This window comes from Astatotilapia calliptera, chromosome 23, assembly GCF_964374335.1.
Source record: "Astatotilapia calliptera chromosome 23, fAstCal68.1, whole genome shotgun sequence".
NCBI classification, from domain to species: domain Eukaryota; kingdom Metazoa; phylum Chordata; class Actinopteri; order Cichliformes; family Cichlidae; genus Astatotilapia; species Astatotilapia calliptera.
The window spans coordinates 46720793-46739883 of NC_137443.1; the positions used below are offsets into that span (position 1 = coordinate 46720793).

A 19091-nucleotide genomic window follows, 5' to 3' on the forward strand; every position below is an offset into this window, starting at 1 on the left:
CGGGCTTGGTGTGATGCATCAGCCACACAGGGGTAAATTAGTCCATTTTTTACTTTATTAGTTTGCTTTGCAGTTTTCTTCATTAATCATTTGGTTAAACCTAACACTGGTATTATGAGGCGCGCACATAGTAACATTGTGTGTTTCTCTTTCTTTGAGTTACCTGGGTTTGGGTGGTGGCTGTTTCCTGTCTGGGCAAAAGGCGTGGCCGAGGACTCTGGGAACAAAATGCCTGCTCAGCAGGACCAACCATGGGCTTACCAGGAGCAGGGGTGTTTTAGGTTTAGTTAGGTTATTCTGTGCTTAGTTAATATTAGTGTGTGTTTTTATTTTCCCCCTATTGTGTGTAAATGGTTTGGCCAAATCATTATAAAAGCTACTCTCATGTGTCTTTGTAATTAGGTCAGTGTGTGAGTTGTGTCTCACTTTGTTTTGTTTAAGTTTCTGGAAATTACTTTTCGTAGAGTTATATTTAGTTGACCTCTTTTATGGGCCTGCTAAGAATGGTTTTGAATGTTGTTAGTTTTGGACTTTGAGGGTTAAAATAAAGAAAAACCTTTTTGAAGACACTTTTTCGCCTGTGTCCTCTTTGCTTTGGCTGCTTGGTCCCTCACACTTTGACCGGCAAAAGTGACCCAAAATAGGCGCTCTGGTGGAGTTGCTTTGTGTGTGTGTTTATAAGTAGTTTTAAACCTTGTGATCCACAAAACAGCGTACGAGTAAAAGAAGAACTGACTGCGTTACAGTCAGTGCGGGAGCAGCGGCTTCGCTCATGCGCGATTCATTTGCAGTTTGGACGCACAGCCGTGAACATCTGCTGCCCTGATAGCAGCGGGGGGAGGACTATCCTCCACCCGTGAGTGCTTTGGCACGGGTGCGGTGCCCACGGCAGCACCGCTGCTTGTTGAGAGTAAGAGCGATACGCGCCTTCATGTCAAAAAGTCGTCATAAATAAGTCTCCAGTAACACCAGAAAAAGTCGCCAGATTTGTCGCTAGTCGCTTTTCAGAAAAGAAAAAAAAAAAATCGCTAAGGGGTCTGAAAACCTACTAAATATAGCGACAAAGTCGCTAAGTTGGCAACACTGGTTTAGGACCCAGATTACTCCGCGAGGCTCCTGACTACGGTAGCCGTAATGCTCCGACAATGCACCTAGCAGTGCGCATTCATAGCTTACCAAAGTCGTACTAAAACATTTGACATATTTCTGCACGCCGTGTGCTACGTAAAATCGGTTCAAGGTCAGTAAGCACAACCATAATTCATAGATAAGGCACACTGTCGATGTTTCAGAAACTTAAAGGATTTTAAGTGTGCCCTATAGTGTGTAAAAAATGTTATACAGAAGAAAAGAAGATATTGCGATATATATTGTTACCGCTCATGCTTCAAATTATACCGTGATATGGATTTTAGGCCATCTCGCACAGCCCTAGTTTCTAGCTACACAAGGCAATTTAATTTGAAGTCCCTGTGTTTGAATAACCATGTTTATCCATTATATTTGCCCTCATTAACCTGCTGCCTTTCACTTATTACAGCACAACAAGGATGACTCACTTCTATATGGATTCGATACCCACTGCACTGCACAGCAAACATCTTCAGCCATCCCACATAACCCCCCCCCCCAAAAAAACCCCAAAGATAAAAGAGAGTGTGGCTCCTGGGAAGCAAAATGCAAAGCGCTCTTGAGCAATAGTTCTCAGCCACTTAACACTGACCTATGAATCATTCAAGCATAGCCACCTAACCCACGGGATGAACCAGTTCTGTGAATCTATAAAAAATTCCAAAGATGAACCAGTTTTTATACGTTTGGCATCCACAAGTCTGCTTGTGTCCCTGTGACATAACTTTCGGCATTGGACAGTGAGCGCAAGGGTCCGCACAGACCTGCCTAATTTTTTGTGATCGCGCAGACTCATTGCAGAGAATTCACATTACAGCAACTACAGTGGATGCAAAAGTATTCGGCCCCCTTGAACTTTCCCACATTTTGTCACATTACAGCCACAAACATGAATCAATGTTATTGGAATTCCAGGTGAAAGACCAACACAAAGTGGTGCACATGTGAGAAGTGGAACGAAAATCATACATGATTCCAAACATTTTTTACAAATAAACAACTTCAAAGAGGTGTAACGGGGACAACTATTTGACTGCCGGTTCTCCAGTTGTCCTCGTCTGAGTACAATCCAGACTTAACACAGTTTGACAGGCATAAAATAGTATTTTGCAAACACAAGGTGATTTCCAAAGAGTTAGCACCCAAAGAGTTGCCATATCTCAGCACAATTTGCAGAGTGTCCTCAAACAATCTGAGGAAATTGGACAAATGGAAGACGTACAACTACCTAGAGAAGTCATGTCGTTAAGAAATAGGAAAAAGTCTAGCAAACACCTGGCGCAGGACCTAAGAGATATATCTGAACCTTCAGCTGATCCATCTACTGTTCACTGAAGCTTCATCAGAAATGGCCTCAGTGGAAGGGTGGCTGTCAACAAGCCATTCTTTAGAGAGGAAAACACAGAAAAGAATGAAGTGTGTCAGATTACAGAAGAACTGGACTGACAACAAGTGGCAACAGGTCTGATGGAGTGATGAACCCAAATTTGGTCTCTGGTTCATGTCAATGTAAATATGTATCTCAAGTCATCACAATGGATGCTCTGGCAGGGTTTGGCGCCACATTTCAGTCAGTGTTGGGGATCCTGACGAAATTGATTTAATCATGAACACAGAAAAGTACCATCAATGATTCCACTGCCAAATCAGTAAAACTAAACCTGGATAGAAATAGACACGGTTAGAGCTGGACGATATATCGAGTTTTTAAAACATATCGATATTTTTTTATACGAGATATAAGATGTGACAATATCCTTTATATCGATATAGTCTATGTTACGTTATAATTATAGTTGTGGAGCCGCAAGTTTGCCTCTCTTTCGTCTACTTTTGTCTCTACGCAACGTTACTCCGCCTCGCCTTCACTGAAGACAACTCCCCCTCCTCCCCCATCGCTTCACGTGCAGGCAGCGACAAGATGGACACGGCAAATCTCCGTTAACGAGTTACTGCGCATCGCCCCATGCGTGGGGCTGGACGGCGTCAACGTGTTAACGAGCTAAACATGCTAACGAGCTAACAGCGCTAACCCTAAAATCCTTTCATTCTCTCAAAAGTTGACAGCGCGCCTTATGTATGAATTCTGGTTGTGCTTGATGGCCGCGAACCGATTTTATGTGGTACACGGCGCTCAGCAATCTGTCACAAATGTTTGAGTACGATTTTGGTAAACTACGGAGCTGCACCGCTTGATAGATTGTCGGCGCATTACGGCTACCGAGGAGCCTCGCGGAGTGATACGTACTGTCCATCAACGTAATATTACCGTACTGTGTGTGTATAAGGACCATAAATGGCACCTGTAAGAGACGTGGTTATGAAGTGGATTTCAAACTCCAGGCTGTCAGTCACGCCGTAAAACTTGGAAATAGAGCTGCTGTGAAATCTGTCTGTCTTTGTTATTACGCTCAGCGTCTTTTAGTTTACATTTTGACTGCACAATTGTGAGCTCTTTGTTTAGCACAAAAACAACATTGTTTTATTTTATTTATGGAGCATTATTATTTAATGAATGCTCATAATTTAATTTTGAGTAATTTTTCATGTACATCTGTGCTGTATGTTAATAAAAGTGCCTGTGTGACATCTGGGACACAGCTTTGACTAAGAACTCTTTTTGTTCTTACTTTATGGCTTAAAAAAAATATCGAGATATATATCTTATATCGCCATCCAGCTAAAAAATATCGAGATATGAATTTTGGGTCATATCGCCCAGCCCTAGACACGGTGCAACACTATCAGCCATGGACTGGCCTCCCCAGAGCCTGGACATCAACATTATTGAAGTAGTGTGGGATCATCATGGCAGAGAACAGGTCAAAAGGCAAAAACATCCAAAGAAGGAGAAAATTATTGTAGAAAAGATGTCCTGGAGAACTATTCTTGAAGACGACCTAAAGAAATTACAAGAAAGCTAGCTTTGGGTTCAGGCAGTGCGGAAGAATAAAGGTGGCTAAAACGAATATTGACTTTCAAGCTCATTAGAACTGCAAACTCTGTTGCCTTATACACTGTATTTTCATCTGTGTTAGGAAATGTTTCAATAAATCATTGTACCTAAAGAGTTTTTGAGACTTTTGTCTAGAAAAAAACTAACATTTTAGCTAACGTCCTTAAGCTTTGCTACAATACAAACTCAACACTGTAACCATGTTAAAAAGTTCCAGTATTTCACTTGTCAGAGACCCTTCATTTCTTAACAGGGCTTTTATTATGAAATGTTTTCATGCATCTAAAATAGCTGTCTTTTACCCGTTTGTGCTGACCACCTCCTCGGCCACATTCACAGGACTTCTGTTAAAATTTGGCTCTGTGTTTATACTTGTAGAGTTTGAAAAACATTTAATGGAAACCAAACTAACCACCTATTTAACTTAACCTCGGCAATGCTCCACAAAACCTAATACGTCAGCCACGGAACAATATTTAATCAGAATTGGTCAAAATTTTAAACTGTCACTATCTGAAATAATGAAATCAAAGAAATCTTTAATTCGTCATTTTTAAACATGAGAGCAAGTAGTATGCTGATGAGCTGTCCACAGAAAATATTACAACATCCTGTTTCCTGTGATTACTAATAATATAAATTTCTTGTCATCCAAAATCTTAGTAATTCAGTAAACACGGAAGCTCAGCAGAAACATGGCTGACATATAGAGAGCTGGGCCTGAGCACTTGCTTCCATCTCAGCTCTTGGCTTCAGTAGAATTCACATGATTTGATGTGGTTATGCTACTCAGATATTAAAATGTTTTAAATTATACATGTATTAATCTTCTAAGTTCAAAAGTTCAAAAGTTCAAAGGAACAAGAGAGATGAAAGAAAATTAGATTATGAAGTTGTTTCTTCTTCCTAACCCTTGTTCCTTGTCTGGAAGGCAGAAGTCAGTACTGCATGTAAAAATGGTTTTATAAATCTAATATGAAGTCTGTAAGCTAAAACTAATGCAATGTAATACTGCCTAGCAATAAATCCTACTTTTGTGGAGGTTATAGTGTTCCCCTTTTCTCAAAAATGTTTTAGAGATGCTGAATCAACTTTATGATCATGACAAATGATGTCGTTTGTGGTGGTATGGAAATAAACTTTATTATGTAGAGAAACTATTGCATCTCTGTTGCCCAGTTGGCAAAACCTTACATCTTTCTCCATTTCTGATATAGTACTACACCACTAAAAACAGTCTCTTGAAAACATGTGGCCATACAAGTCACCATATACTGTAGATCTTGATTTAAGATACTGGTTCATGGTTCCATATGTTGAAAATGTGTTTTTATTGGAGTCTGGTGCTTTTTATCCATCCATCCATCAATCTTCTACCGCTTAGCTGTCCCGCTAAAGCCGTCTCAGAAGAGAAGCTCAGACCTTCCTCTCCACAGGCAGCTGAGAGCTATAATCTCTCCAGAGTGTCCTGGATCTGCCTTAGGGCGTCTTCCTGGGTGGACATGTTTAAAATACCTCTCCTAGGATGCCTCCAGAAGGCATTCGACTCAAATACCTCAACCACCATTTTAATTTCTCTAGCACCCCTGAAACTAGAGAGCCACCCAGCTTTACAACCCATTAAGAATATTTTTCACAGTATTAACACTGGATATCATTACTGAGATAAAAGAAACCTTCGCCAAACAAAGCCTCATCATCAATATCTTGGTCTTTTGAAACTGCCTGTGACGAGGAAGGGGTGTATCTGACTTCACTGGCTAATGCTCATTAGTAAAAGATAAAACCCAACCATCGCTACCTGTTATGATGGGCTGCTATTAGCTATTTATAAATATTTCGGTATCAAATAATTTTCATTTACTGGCCGATGTATGACAATTAAAAAACAAAGGGGAGACAGCACAAACATGCTTCATTCACTTTAGGAGTGTTGATGTCGCATAGTTTGGCCACCAGGGGGCACACTGCAACCTCTGTGTTGGTAACAAATACGTTTGGAAAAAACAAACAATCAGCAGCCGATATATCTGACAGTTAAAATCACCAAGTATCGGTGTCAAAATTCCTGCACCCATCATGAGTTACAATTAACAAACCTCCTTTCTGACGCTGCAAATGACCAAAATTTATAAATGAACGTCGTCTTTATTCCAATATAACTTCAAGCTAGCGGCTAAAGTCATAGAGTCATCGGGAAAGTGTTTGTGGGGATTACAGAAGCAAGAGAGCCGAGGGCTGTTTTCCCATAGAGCTCTACACAACCAGAGGAATCACCCCCTGCTGGCTATTAAAGAGAATGCAGACCTGCATTCTCTTTAATAGCCAGCAGGGGGTGATTCCTCTGGTTGTGTAGAAAGCACTTTTCTAAAACGATTGAGCGATTAGCAAACTAAACTAAATATTCTGTAGTTGGGTTCAAAACCTTTTTTTCTCTTTCATAATATCACAATTTTCTTTTTAATAAGAAAGTTTCACTGTTAAGTTAGCTCACATATCTTACAAGCTTAGAACCAGGCAAATGTTAATGTTAATACTGTTTTACCTGTTCGGCTGATAATCCATCCACTAAATCAAAATAAAGGCATTTTTCTGTTTATGAGTGACACAAATCACATTTTATTACTGGCAAAAGCTGTAAAGTAGCAAAAAAACCCTCCATTGTATCTCTCTCCTAACCTACTGTGCGCTCAGAGATGCAGCACAGAGGCCAGCGCAGGTCTGGTGCTTTAGCGGATTAACTGGGTGCAACTCTGAATTGCTGCTAGGAATTCTCTGCTACTGCTCTCTTCATGCCTGGATGCCATAAACCGTCTCGTGTTGCTGTGTAGGGCTGCCACAAACAATTATTTTGATAGTCGACTAGTCACCGATTATTTTTGCGATTAGTCGACTAATCAGATCATCATCCATTGGACGTAAAAGTACTGCTTATTGCACCAGCAGCATCTGCTCTTATATAACTATCATTAGCTTACAGCTTTAAGTGTTTAAGGTCTGCGCTAACTAAAAATAAAGACAAGATGATAGTTATTAAAATTTTAATGATATTTGCAGATTGTTTCTGTGAAGTTTAATAAACTCCTTGCTATCTAAAATATAACAGGACACCGGAGTAAATTCTCCAGCATCTCACACTTCTGATGATCAGCTGTCTGCTTGACGTTTATTCAGCTGTGTAAAAACTATAACTTTAATCTCAGCCAAACCGATTCACTCAGGAACAAATAAAATACTGAAAAAAGCCAAACAATAACATTTTTAAGTTCTCTAAGTGACTCATATATCATGTTTAACCTGAGTAGCGAAAGACGGCGGTGGGTTTGAAAACGATTTGCCGGGAGTCCGGTGTTCTCACGGCTCTAGTGAGCCTAGCCCCCGGCTCGCTATCTAGCTAGTGGGTAACAGACGTCTCCGAAAACCTCGGAGCACTTTTGAAAATATGTGGTGTCTTGATAAACTGAGCAGATATTTGAGGTTTACACAGCTACATTCTCGCCTGAAAATATGTTAAACGTTTATTTTGTGACCCAGAAAGAATAATAAGAGTAATATTAAAACTAACTAGCTGCCGCCATTGTTGGAAACTGAGCTGGGCTGCGCTATGAATTCTGGGATAGGTTGGGCCACGAAGTATACACCCGACCCATCCTTCAAATCTGGGGAAATGAAGGGCGCATTTGTTGGAGTCTTTGGATTTGGACAGTCTTCGTCGTGTCGCTGTAACGTAATCGGCCTACAAATGCGGGCACAGGAGGATGCGGTCCCTGAATTTGGACACAGCTACAATACCGGACACAGCTTCTTCTTCTTCTTCTGGGTTTAACGGCAGCTGGCATCCTTGTACATGCAGTGCTGCCATCTTCTGTTTCAGTCTGTTATTACACTCTTAAATCCTACTACTTATTCCTGTGTCTTTTGGGATCTTACAAAGCTTCAAACGATGAGTCGACTATTAAATCAGTCGTCGACGATTTTGATAGTCGACGTAATCGTGACTAGACGACTAATCAGCGCTATTGCTGTGACATCCCTGAGGCTTACAGAAAGATGCTTTACTACAATCAAAATCTGCAAAAAGATCCAATGATGGAACCACATCTATTGACCTGAAGCCTTTCTATCAAAAACATGATGTGATAACGATGTCAGGAGGAGGAACAGGTTTACCCCAAGATGATGAAGATTTGGTGCACAGTTGCATTAATTCTAGAGTTTATCACAAGTGGAACCAGAAACCCAGAGAGTCGGTGTTCTAGCATGATCTACAGTAACTTGCAGACCACTTCCTGGAAGGTTCATAATTAACAGCAGTAGCTCCATTAAAGCTACAGACACTTTTACAGAGTGGAGCAGAGCTCAAACCAGGAGTCCATCTAACCACCCATCCATTTTCTTAAGTGCTCATCCAATTCAGGGAGCCTATCCCAGTTATTATAGGGCCAAAGGTCAGGTACACTCTGGACAAGTCGCCGGTCTATTGCACAGCCAAACCTGATGTTTATAAGCATCGTATAAACAGTGATCGGTGAAAACATGAAAAAAAATATATTCTGGGGGAACACAAGAGCGTTTAACTTAGAAACGGTTTTAAAAGTGTACTTTTAACCTACCGGTAGTAAGCAATATTTGTATATACCAAAAAGCAAAGGAGAGGAATGACTGTACCAAATTACTGCTATTCCCTGACCATAAATCCTTTTTTAATGCAACCGCAGCACGACTAGCTTGTCTAAGACATAAATCAGCGGATGTGTGAGACCTCGAGAGAATTATCTAATCTTGGGTACCAGCCCATGCAATGCAATGTCCTGACCCTCCTCATTAGTGTTTATTTTAAAATTATGTTATTTTCCTCGCCGATTTGTGGCGTTTCCAAGCTGCGTAAACCTAACGGGCGCTTGTAACCTAGATACCGCTGAGCCTTCGAGGAAAAGAGCACTGTGTCAAGTTCACCGGTTCAGAGCCATAAAAGGCGCTCACGCCCACACAGACCCTGCAAAATAAAGCAGTAAAAAATCTAATCTGAACACACTTTATGTCCCACTGTCAACGTGCTTTTGATAGCGTTCGCAGAACGTGTTAATTATTAATTTCCCCCCCCCATGCAACAATGTAAAGTTCAAACCTCTCATTCACAAAATAACACCTGCCACTTACTAAGTAACCATTCAGTGGCCTGAGTGCATGCTTGTGTGAGAGTGTGTGACAGTGTGTGTGTGATTCATTTGCAGGCCAAGCGGTAAACAATACAGGCTTTCCTGGAAAGCCGGCGCGATTCTGACTAAGATGAAAACAAATCATTGCCAACGAGCGGCATCACCTTCCCTCTTCAGCAGCACTGCAACACCAGAGGAGGCCAGCTGCTCTTTTTTTAACATCCTCCTTTTCCACTCACAGCGCATCCAGCCCGCATCAGTTCCACAATAAAGCGTCTCTCTCGCTCTCTGCACGCTCCCAACCAACCGGCTTCCACCTCTAAAAGCAGAAATCAAAGACTGTTGGTAACATCAAGCGGATTTAAAGTCTGGTTTTAATATTTCAAATACTTTTAATAAAGGATGGATTTTTCCACTCCGAGGTAGTCCTTCTATGTTTATATGCAAATGGTTTATGGATCGCAGGAAAACACGCGTCTTCTTCTTTGTTTGTTTTTCACCTTTATTGGACAGTAACAGTGGAGAGAGACAGGAACCACCCAAACCTTTTCATCCATTTCTCTGTTACTTAATAATTAATACGTTTTGCCCTTTCTTTTTCGGACTTGTGTAGTTTATTGGGCCCTGCTTCCTTTTATTTTTATAGGCGGAAGCCCAGAAACTGATAAGGGTGCTCGCCGAACGACCACAACCATGAAGGCTCCCTCAGTCATCACGGAGAAGAGCTCAACACCTGCCGAGGACCTGAGCTGATGTTTCTGAATCTGCGTGGGCGCTGCAGGACTCTATACTCTTATCAATCCCGTGCGTGACATTTAGAGAGACAACCGCCCTGTTTAACACCACACACCGAGCACGTTAGCTCACCGCTAAGCACGAGTGTAAAACAAATGTCGCAGGCTAATGTGTTAAAGCTCCTGGCACACACAGCAATCACTCCTGTGCAAACACTCCAGCCTGTTTGCTGACCCCCTTTTTTTGTTGTTGTTGTTGTTCTTGGAAATCAAACCTGAGAATCTGTTTTATATTTCATTTTTCTGGGAAGAGATTTGTGATAAATGATATTTAATCTAACCTAATCCTGCCAATCTAGCTGCTTTAAGAAAATGAGTAAGTCCTGGAAGGGGAAAAATAAATAACAGTGCTTGCTAGTAAGCTCATTTACAGATTAGAAAAAATGGCAAACACACACACACACACACACACACACAGCTTGATTGGAAATAAGTGCAGAGCAGAAGAAAGTTGGCAGCTTTGGATCACACTGCACAACAAAGCTGTGGATCTGAAAGTCTCATTGTTCACCTCGAGAACACAGGCGCTGTTGTTTTAATTGTGACTCTAAATGAAAGTAATTGGCCTTAACGGTGATAGCGGCAGACAGTCTTAAAGACGCCTCTCCTGCATCTGCAGTTATTAGCAGAGAGATCTCCGGAGAGATTCCTCGCTCTGTAAATACTGCTGTCACACACATTTTCATGAGGGAAAAAAAAGAAACAGAAGGCTGACAAGGTCAGCGTCGCATTCCTTTAAAATGTCTCCTGGCTTGCCTCTCTCCATCTCTCTCTCCGTCTCCCTCTTTGCGCCGGCATCCAACAAGTGCGTCTCGAAGCTGTCATTCAAACGAGACAAGCAACACCTCAAATTTGACGCCCACACTTGGCAGCGCTCTCGAGGGCCGGGATCGCCTCCTCTTGAAGGCTTTCCCGCCAGCAAACAAGACAGCGGGAAACAGCCGCTCAACAGGTATGAGTCGTAATCTCCGGGCCTCGCACAAAGAATCGCAGCTATTTCTGTGTCGGCGAGAGGTGAGCTAACAGGGGGCATCCCTCTGCACGCTTCCAGCGGAGGGGGGGTGAAGCACGCTGAGGATGCGAGAGGGAGCGGAGGGAAATTAAAAAGGGTTCATTTCATATTGTGACAGGAGCTGGTTAGTTTATCTTCTTCTATCAGCCCAGAACAGAGTGAAGCTTCCTGCCCTGGCTCCTGCTCACAGCTGGGCATTGATTCAATATCACTGTTTGCTTCGTTCTAACAGTCGCACTGACATCAAATAATGAGTGGTGTGTTATTTCAGAGGTTTTTGGAGGAAAAACAATAAATAAATAAATCAAGAGCAGCTATTGATCGTAAAAACCCCGTGAGCCTGCGTTACCTTTTCAGTTCCTTTACCGAAGCTGATTTTTCTCGTGGAGTTCAGCTACTCTCTGCTAAGCAGACGCGGTCTAATGAAAGATATTTTGGGAAGTGAATCTACACTCAAGAGCAAAAGGTGAGGATCGGTGTCTCCAAAGTGCAATGTTAAATCAGCCCTTTAAGGCATCTGTAAACGTAACGAAATGAGCCGCTGCGTTTAACTTTATTAACGTCCATTCACAGCCTTAACTTAAAGCTACCATAACTCGATTTGAAATGCTTACTTACCACTTTTAAAGCGTTGAAAGACCTTTCCCCGAATTATATCAACCACTCATTAACCCCTCAGGCGCCTGCGCGCTCACTTATGTTGTGCAAAAGCCTTGAGCCACCTCTGGTTTCTTTGTGTTTCGCTAGCAAAATGAGAAATAGGTGCAGTGACTTGTTGAAACACGCAAATATGCATGAAAATGCAGTTTCTAAGAGAAAAAGAGAGTTGGCTCTACTCTCAGGAGGAGTAAGGAGCTCTCAGCTTTCTTGCCTATATTTTGTCTATATTTGTGTTTTTCATGGATTCAACCAAAAATGGTGTGTTTTTGTTACAGGCTGCTAGTAACTGAACATGTTCAGGTGTGAGTCACTCTCACTGCTCAGTCATCCTCAAACAGAAACTGAAACTTATTTAAAAAACAAATAAAAACATACTTCTAGGCTCACAGGCCTACGTGCAATTAATGTAGTTACTGAATATTATTTGACACTTGTTATCTTCCGTTTGACACTTCCACTGTCATCATTTAACGTGTCACCTTGCATAAATTAGCAGTTATTAATGTCAAAATCGTTGCTCGGGATTAGCAGTTTATTAGCTTTGTCAGCTCAGCGGATGACAATGAGTTAATGTGTGTGTGTGTGTGTGTGTGTGCGCGCAAATATTGCACAGCTCTAATCCAAGTTTATAAAGGAAACACTTAGGGAAAAGGAAAGTGTGTGACCTCTCTGGCTGATCTATAGTCATCTTAAACAGCGTGCACATGTAAGGCCAAATATCCACTCTACCCTCTGTGATGTGCATCACATGTGGCGATGCTGCAGGACTGAGGACGCCGGCTGAGACTATGGCTCGCTCCGATCCCTCGGGGCCCAGCGGTTGCCCCAGCTGTGGTATTTATACTGCACACACTCCCAGGTGTATAAAGTAAACACAGCCGACGCTGTCAGGTACCGCGTCGGCCAGTGGCAGGAAGCTAACCTTTCTCATCCACCAGCTGGTCGCTAAATAATGTATCAGCTCGCGGAAGTGCAAGTGAAGGCTTCCAAAGCAGCGATCAGTCATCAACAAGGAAAAAGGGAGGCTCTTTTTACTAAGCTGATGCCGTGGACGTTTTTCTCTCGCCCCTCCGGAGCTCATTCATATTGAATCGAGCCCATTAACAGTTATAAGACCAGATTAAAATGCTTTATTGCATTTGAAGCGAGCCACGATCCGCCTCTGTTCACAATCAAAGCGTTCGCATACGCCAATATGGCAGATGTAGCAGCAGACAGATTTCCCTTAATGTGACGGCGCCGAAGGGGATACATTTTCATTAATCTGCACATGACAGGTAGTTTTTTAGGTCTCTAAAAATGGTTTTAAACAGCATCCTAGACACACCTACAATTCAGCCAGGCCCACTATAATCAAAAAGGATTGCTGTTTCCACCTGCAGGGTTTCTATTTGGTGGTGTGGAGGCGAGGCAGGCATCAGTCACATCAGATATGACAATAAGTGGAAGGTACAAGAGGAGCTGGGTTGGGGGTGGGTTGCAAAGCGGCTTACAGGTGCAGTCTCTGTACTTCTGTATTTCTGAAACAACATTCACAGACTTTCTCTTTCTTTTTCTTCATGTATTAAAAGTATTTAAAGCTTTTCTCTGGTTTAATTCCTGTTCTGCTGCAAATACGTCGTGACTACAAGGCAGACTGATACATTAAACTCCTGGATAGTGAAGCAGCATCTGCATGCAGCTGTAGACTGTGGTATTTGTTTGTTTAACACAAGGGCAATATCAGCCGGACGCATGTGCCTGGCCTTTTACTCCTGTGAGAGTTAGAAGACTGAGCAGGCCCTTTCCACCCGGTGCATAACAGGTAAAAAGTGGTAGACAAACATCTTACCTTGGTGGCTGTGTGAAGTCATTGCTGCCAGGTCGGTCAGGCAGACGTCCACGCAGTACGGCGAGTGTGCACCCAGCTCGTCGTGTGAGCGTGTGTTCACTGAAGGACAGATGTCTGTGTGTGTTTGAGTTGAAGTACGGATGTGGTTTACAGGATGGTGATCAGGAGCCTGTTAGCCTGCCAGAGCTGGGAGGAGGAGGACAGTGTGGGTTTGAATGCGTGTTCAGGCTGATCCAACACTCAGGACGGTCAAACGGGAAACAGGAAGCAGACGTCCGGCAGCAGCCAATCTCCATTAGCTTATTGATCCGGCAACTCCAATCAGAGTGGCAACTCGCTGTTTAGCACCAACCTGTGGGAGGATGAAAAGGACAATGTTTTATTTAAACGCTTCACGTAAGAGAGAGCAAAGGAGAGACACCAGCTGGCCTGTCACAGGTCGGTGCTGTGTGTATGCTGCTCCATAAGAATAAATAGGAAACCTTTTTTGCAGGAGACACTACAGCAGAAAGATGCTGTTCACATGGTTTGCACTCCCAGGACCGTGCAGCACACGCAGCATAACAGCTGAGCACACGGAACTGCATTAGCAGAAAGTTAAGAAGCAATTTCCCCATGATATCGTTTCCAAACAGCGCCGATGTACTGTAGCTACATGGACACGGTATTTTTATACAGCATATGAACCGAGGATGTCAAAGTGGGCGGGACCAGTGAAGCTCTCCTTTCTGTCACTTTAAAGTTTAACTAAACATTTAACCCCTCAGACATTTCATTCAAAGAAAACGAGCCGATTTCAACGGCACGTTTCATGTTTTTTTTACATCATAAAGTAATTCTGCTTTAAAAAATGAAAGAAATCTGCCAGCACTGCTCTTCACGGCCAAATTGTAAGAAATTAATGTGTAAAATGACAGAAAAGGTTCTGTTAGCTCAACGCCAAGACTTTCAAGAAATTATAAGACAAAAGGTTTTTGCTAATACACAGAAAATGTCCTGGGTTTTCTTTTTCATTAGTGTTTTTTTTTACTGTGAATCTTTTTAAAAAAATCATAAATTTCTAAATTAGCAAAAAACCCAAAAACATTTCTGTCATTTCACTGTTTATCTATTACTTCTTTACTTTAGCGGAGCATGAATGTGTCATGAAACGCTGTGTGGCAGGCAGGAGATGAGGACTCAAAGCGCAGGACTCACAGACTCAGGGGGTGAACTCAAAATCACAGCTTTATTTGCTGGTCACAGAAAAACGAGCAAACTAAGCTAAACTGGGGAAACAATGACCTAAAACTCACACAGACACAGGGCGATCCACACAGCAAGAGGGTCGACACGACACTGACTCAGAGAAACGGGGTTTAAATACACTGGGAAGTAACGAGGGGGATGAGACACAGAAGGAGGGGACAGCTGGGAGAAATCAGAACTGACGAGACAAGGGAGCAAAGTAGGATACACTCACATGAGACACAGACCTTCAAAGTAAAACAGGAATTAGCACAGACGCAAACTAGACTAGAGGAGACAGAGGAGCTAAGAAACACAGACAACACCAACAACAAAGAGACACAGAGGGCAGCTACTAAATACTCAGAGAACTAAACAGAATACAAGAAAACCAAACTAAGACACAACACTAAAGAACAAGCTGGGACAACAAAGAGAACTAAGAACAGAATACACAAGAAACTCAAAACACTGGGTCACTGACCCAGGACCGTGACAGGATGATTGCAGGGGAAGCTCTTTATAAGCTGTAAAACTTATTAAAGTCTTTGGCGGGTCTATTGTGGGCCCCGGGCCTTACGTTTGACACCCCTGATATGAACAAAGCAGGAGCGGTCCCTAAAAATCCAGTATCAGCCAAGCTCTAGTACTCTATTCGATCCAGATATTACAGACAGTTATATAAGCCGTGATATTTACTGTATTGTTATCAGGTCTGTACACAAGATGACTGCAAGGACTGCTGCTAGTATCAAAAACAACACGTGCATCCTTTAAATGCCTCTCACTCGCAGTTATTTACAGCGCTGATCTTATAGTGATGCGCCAGCTGCTGACTGAGGACATATCACTTACATTACAGACAGATTTAGCTTGGTCATCTATAATTGTTGCTATAACTCTAGCAACATGCGTTTGTAAGTAGAAGTCATGAGTTAACTACAGCTAGTAAAGCATCTTTTAGGTCTTTTATTGCATAACAACAGATTGAGGCCCAAAAATAGCCAACGCAGGTTTGCACAATTAATCCTTTCTCATACTTGCAAATAAATCAGCTGGTTAATGAACTAATGGTTTCACTTTGTAAGCAGTCTTAATAAGAATAAACAACTTTCACAATACTGGAAAGTCTTCTGGCTGCAGGGATACAAAATCCATCTTAACGCGGATTTGCAAACATTTCCAACCTTAGCAAATCATCAAATCCTGCTCCTAGAAATGCACCGGTGAGTTTTCAGAGTAAAATACAGAGTTCCAAGAAGTCAACGCAACCCCGGGTTCAATGATACACTGCGAGGAGCTGTAAACCAATCAGGCAATAAATAGCTTTTCCTTGAGATAGCGTCTTTTTGACTGAGGCGCACTGGGGATTTCACAAAACTCCCCAGTAGGATGCACTGCGTTCACAGCAGAAATTGGTGGAAAGATCCCATTAAAAAGCAAAAGAGACAATGATTCTGTTATTTGCCTGGCAGGAGGCTCTTCTTTGTTTTTTGGGAGGTAACTGATTTGTCTTCTTGTTGCTTCTGGAAATATACGATTGTTCTTTTCTTTGTTTACGGAGAGTGGCCTGGATTCCTTGGGCCCGGAGCACCGGTGTCAGATGTAATAACAGCTCAGCCCTAAAGTATCAAGTCGACTTTACTACTAGTACAAAATTCAAGGGGCCAGACTGCCCGGGGGTGAGGTTGAAAGATTTGGCTGCGGAGACACGAGGGGGTATGGGGGCAGCGCCCTTGTGTGTGTGTGTTTGCAGAGGTCTCAACCGTCCTCTGAAGCAGGATGGGATGTGCATGCGAGTGTGTGTGTATGCATTAAAAGGAAAGGAGTGGGGGTAAGGGGGGACTCTCAAGACAAGAGGGCCAGACACTGCAGCCGCAGGACAAATTGGCCCCCCCAAACCAAAAAAAAGTCGGTCACTGCACAGCTCACGCACACTTGCGCTTTGTGATGGAAAAGCAAAGCAAGGATTGGTGGAGGGAGGGCACAGGCAGGCAGGGTAGGGTGGGGGGGCTGTGTGTGTCATGCTGACACTCCAGGGGGGCTTCATGCAACACCAATCCCCCCGGGGCATCTCATCTGTCTCGGGAGGGGTACTCATATGTGTGTGTGTGCGTGTATCCCATAGGCCATTGTCCCTAAAAATGAGCTTGCTTGATGCAGGGTGACAGATCTGGGGAGACAAGCCCTGAAGCCCAAAGTGAGCAAAGAGTGAAAAAAAACAGAGTGATGCTTCAAAATGACACCAGTATTAGCAAAAGAGAACGCATGTAAGATAAAAATAACCCTCAAAAGAAATTTAATATGCACATCACAGCTACAGATGACAGCCACAAGCGCACAAAAAGGTGGGTACACACAGTTCCTCCCCCTTTCAGCCCAAACCCAAACTCTCAAACACGACAAACGGCTTCATTCACCTTCCCAAACTAACGTTTCCCCATAAGAACTATTTCGTGCGGAAGGCGACACTTTGAATCGGCCCCTAACGCGTTGCTTTGATGTCGCTTTAACGGCTCCGTACGCCCCCATTCACAAAAAAACAGAAAGATTGACGCATGCAGAGAATTACCACCGCCCATCCCGAACCATTCACACACACTCACACACACTCACGCGGGCCCCTACCTTCATTTCAAGCAATTTTTCCCTTCCTCGCCATTAGCACGGGGAAAAGCGACAAAATGCGCACGAGCTCAGTGTTTTATCGCGTTAGAGTCTTTGGCTCTATAAATAGCTCAGCAACAATCGGCATAATAAACACCGCCTGCCCCCCCCCCCCCCCCCCCACACACACACACACACACACATACACTCCTCCTGCCTCTCCCCCCTTCTCCCCTTGTTGCCAACACACTTCCCGCCCGCAAATAGTGCAATAAAACCGTGAAGGATATTTTGTAGCTAAATCGTTACAAGTCGCAAAAAGAAAAGAAAAGAAAAAAATAATAATTTCTACCAGGATTCAGATGTGACTCAGACTCCGAGGGGAGTCGTTTAAAACGTTCAATCGCAAGCGAGAGGGCGAAAGCGAAGATGAGCGGAGTGAAAACTTCAGCCGGACATGGTTTTTCATGAAGCCTGCCCGTGCATCGCATCCCTGCCTTGGATATCAACATCAAAGCGAGGCTACACATTCAGCCACAGCGGCCACAGGCACACCAAAACAGCTCACCTATACACGGGCCGGGAGGAGGCCAGTCGTCCCAGCATGTGTCCCAAAGCGGCTGGCCTTTCTTAAAAAAAAAAAAAAGAAAAAAATCTCTCCCATGTTAGCACTCCGAGGCTTTTTTCTCCTCTTTTCCTCAACGCAGGAGGAGGGGAAGAAAAAAATCATCTCCTGACAGATTCCGCCATACTGGATTTTTGTTACAGCCCCAGCGTCACATGGAGCGCCCCTGCATTCACCAGAGGCGGGGTCAGGCTGATGAAAATGTGATCATCTACGAGCAGACAGCGTGGTATATGTGTGTGTGTCTGTGTGTGTCTCTGTATGTATGTGTGGCAGGTTGGATAAATGCTTGTGATTATGGCCGAGGAAAAGAACTTTTTCTGGGGCGTGTCCTGTATTGTAATATCCGTGCATGCGGTTCCCCGAGCGTCACATACACGCATTACCATGTTTTTATAACTTTGCAGCTTTATGAGCCAGCTATAGATGTGCATGCACACACTTTCCACTTTTACTGCGTTTTTATGGAATCACGGGATCATTATCCCCTTCCTGTAGTGCACTATAATTAGACACTATTGCAGTTTGTTGCATCCCCCCTAAAAATATTGCTTTTAAATGTTGGGATTTATTATCCTTTATTTTATTATTACTATCCTGAGGCACCTATGCTACCTTATGGCATTTATCGTGATGGTCTGCTCCACGTGATCACAGCTATATATAGCCTGCACATCTTCAGGCCAAACGTTTATGTGTTTATGTGGATGACGACATGTGCATAGACATATGTGCGTACGTATCTATGTTTAGTTATATATGGGCATGTGTGTGTGTTTAATTTTATGCACGGTGAGGAAGCATTGCCATCATTTTGTGATGCTTGCATAATGGCAATAAAGAGTCTTGGATCTTTCATTTTTCTGGGTTGTGATCATTAATCTGCTCTTTCGTGTTCTGCTGATTGACTTCTATAAATGACTTTTTCTAATAACCTTATCTTAGTTTATAGAAGCTTTATCTGCCTTAGTGTCATTACTACACTCCAAGAAGGTTCTAGTAGTAGCAGTACTGCAGTGCTATTGCAGTAGGCCAATAGAGTTTTAAACTGGTATCTGAGCACTTATGTAAAAGCAATACTTGTTGCTG

At 42.9% G+C, this 19091-nt stretch overlaps 1 protein-coding gene across 3 annotated transcripts in view; it reads right to left on the reverse strand.

Annotated features, from left to right (window-relative positions):
• LOC145424057 (histone deacetylase 4-like) overlaps positions 1 to 18556 on the reverse strand; it is an 88263-nt gene extending 69707 nt beyond the window's left edge. For 2 of the 3 annotated variants that reach the window (XM_080296849.1, XM_080296847.1), the window contains exons 1-2: positions 17946 to 18556; positions 13544 to 13895 (exon numbers count right to left, since the gene is read on the reverse strand). In XM_080296849.1, coding sequence (XP_080152975.1) covers positions 13544 to 13565 — 22 coding nt within the window. In that variant the 5' untranslated portion in view covers positions 13566 to 13895; positions 17946 to 18556. Of the gene's footprint in view, positions 1 to 13543; positions 13896 to 14838; positions 14886 to 17945 lie in introns of those variants that run through there. The other variant, XM_080296848.1, reaches the window with a different exon arrangement.
• Between the last annotated feature and the right edge of the window lie 535 nt (positions 18557 to 19091).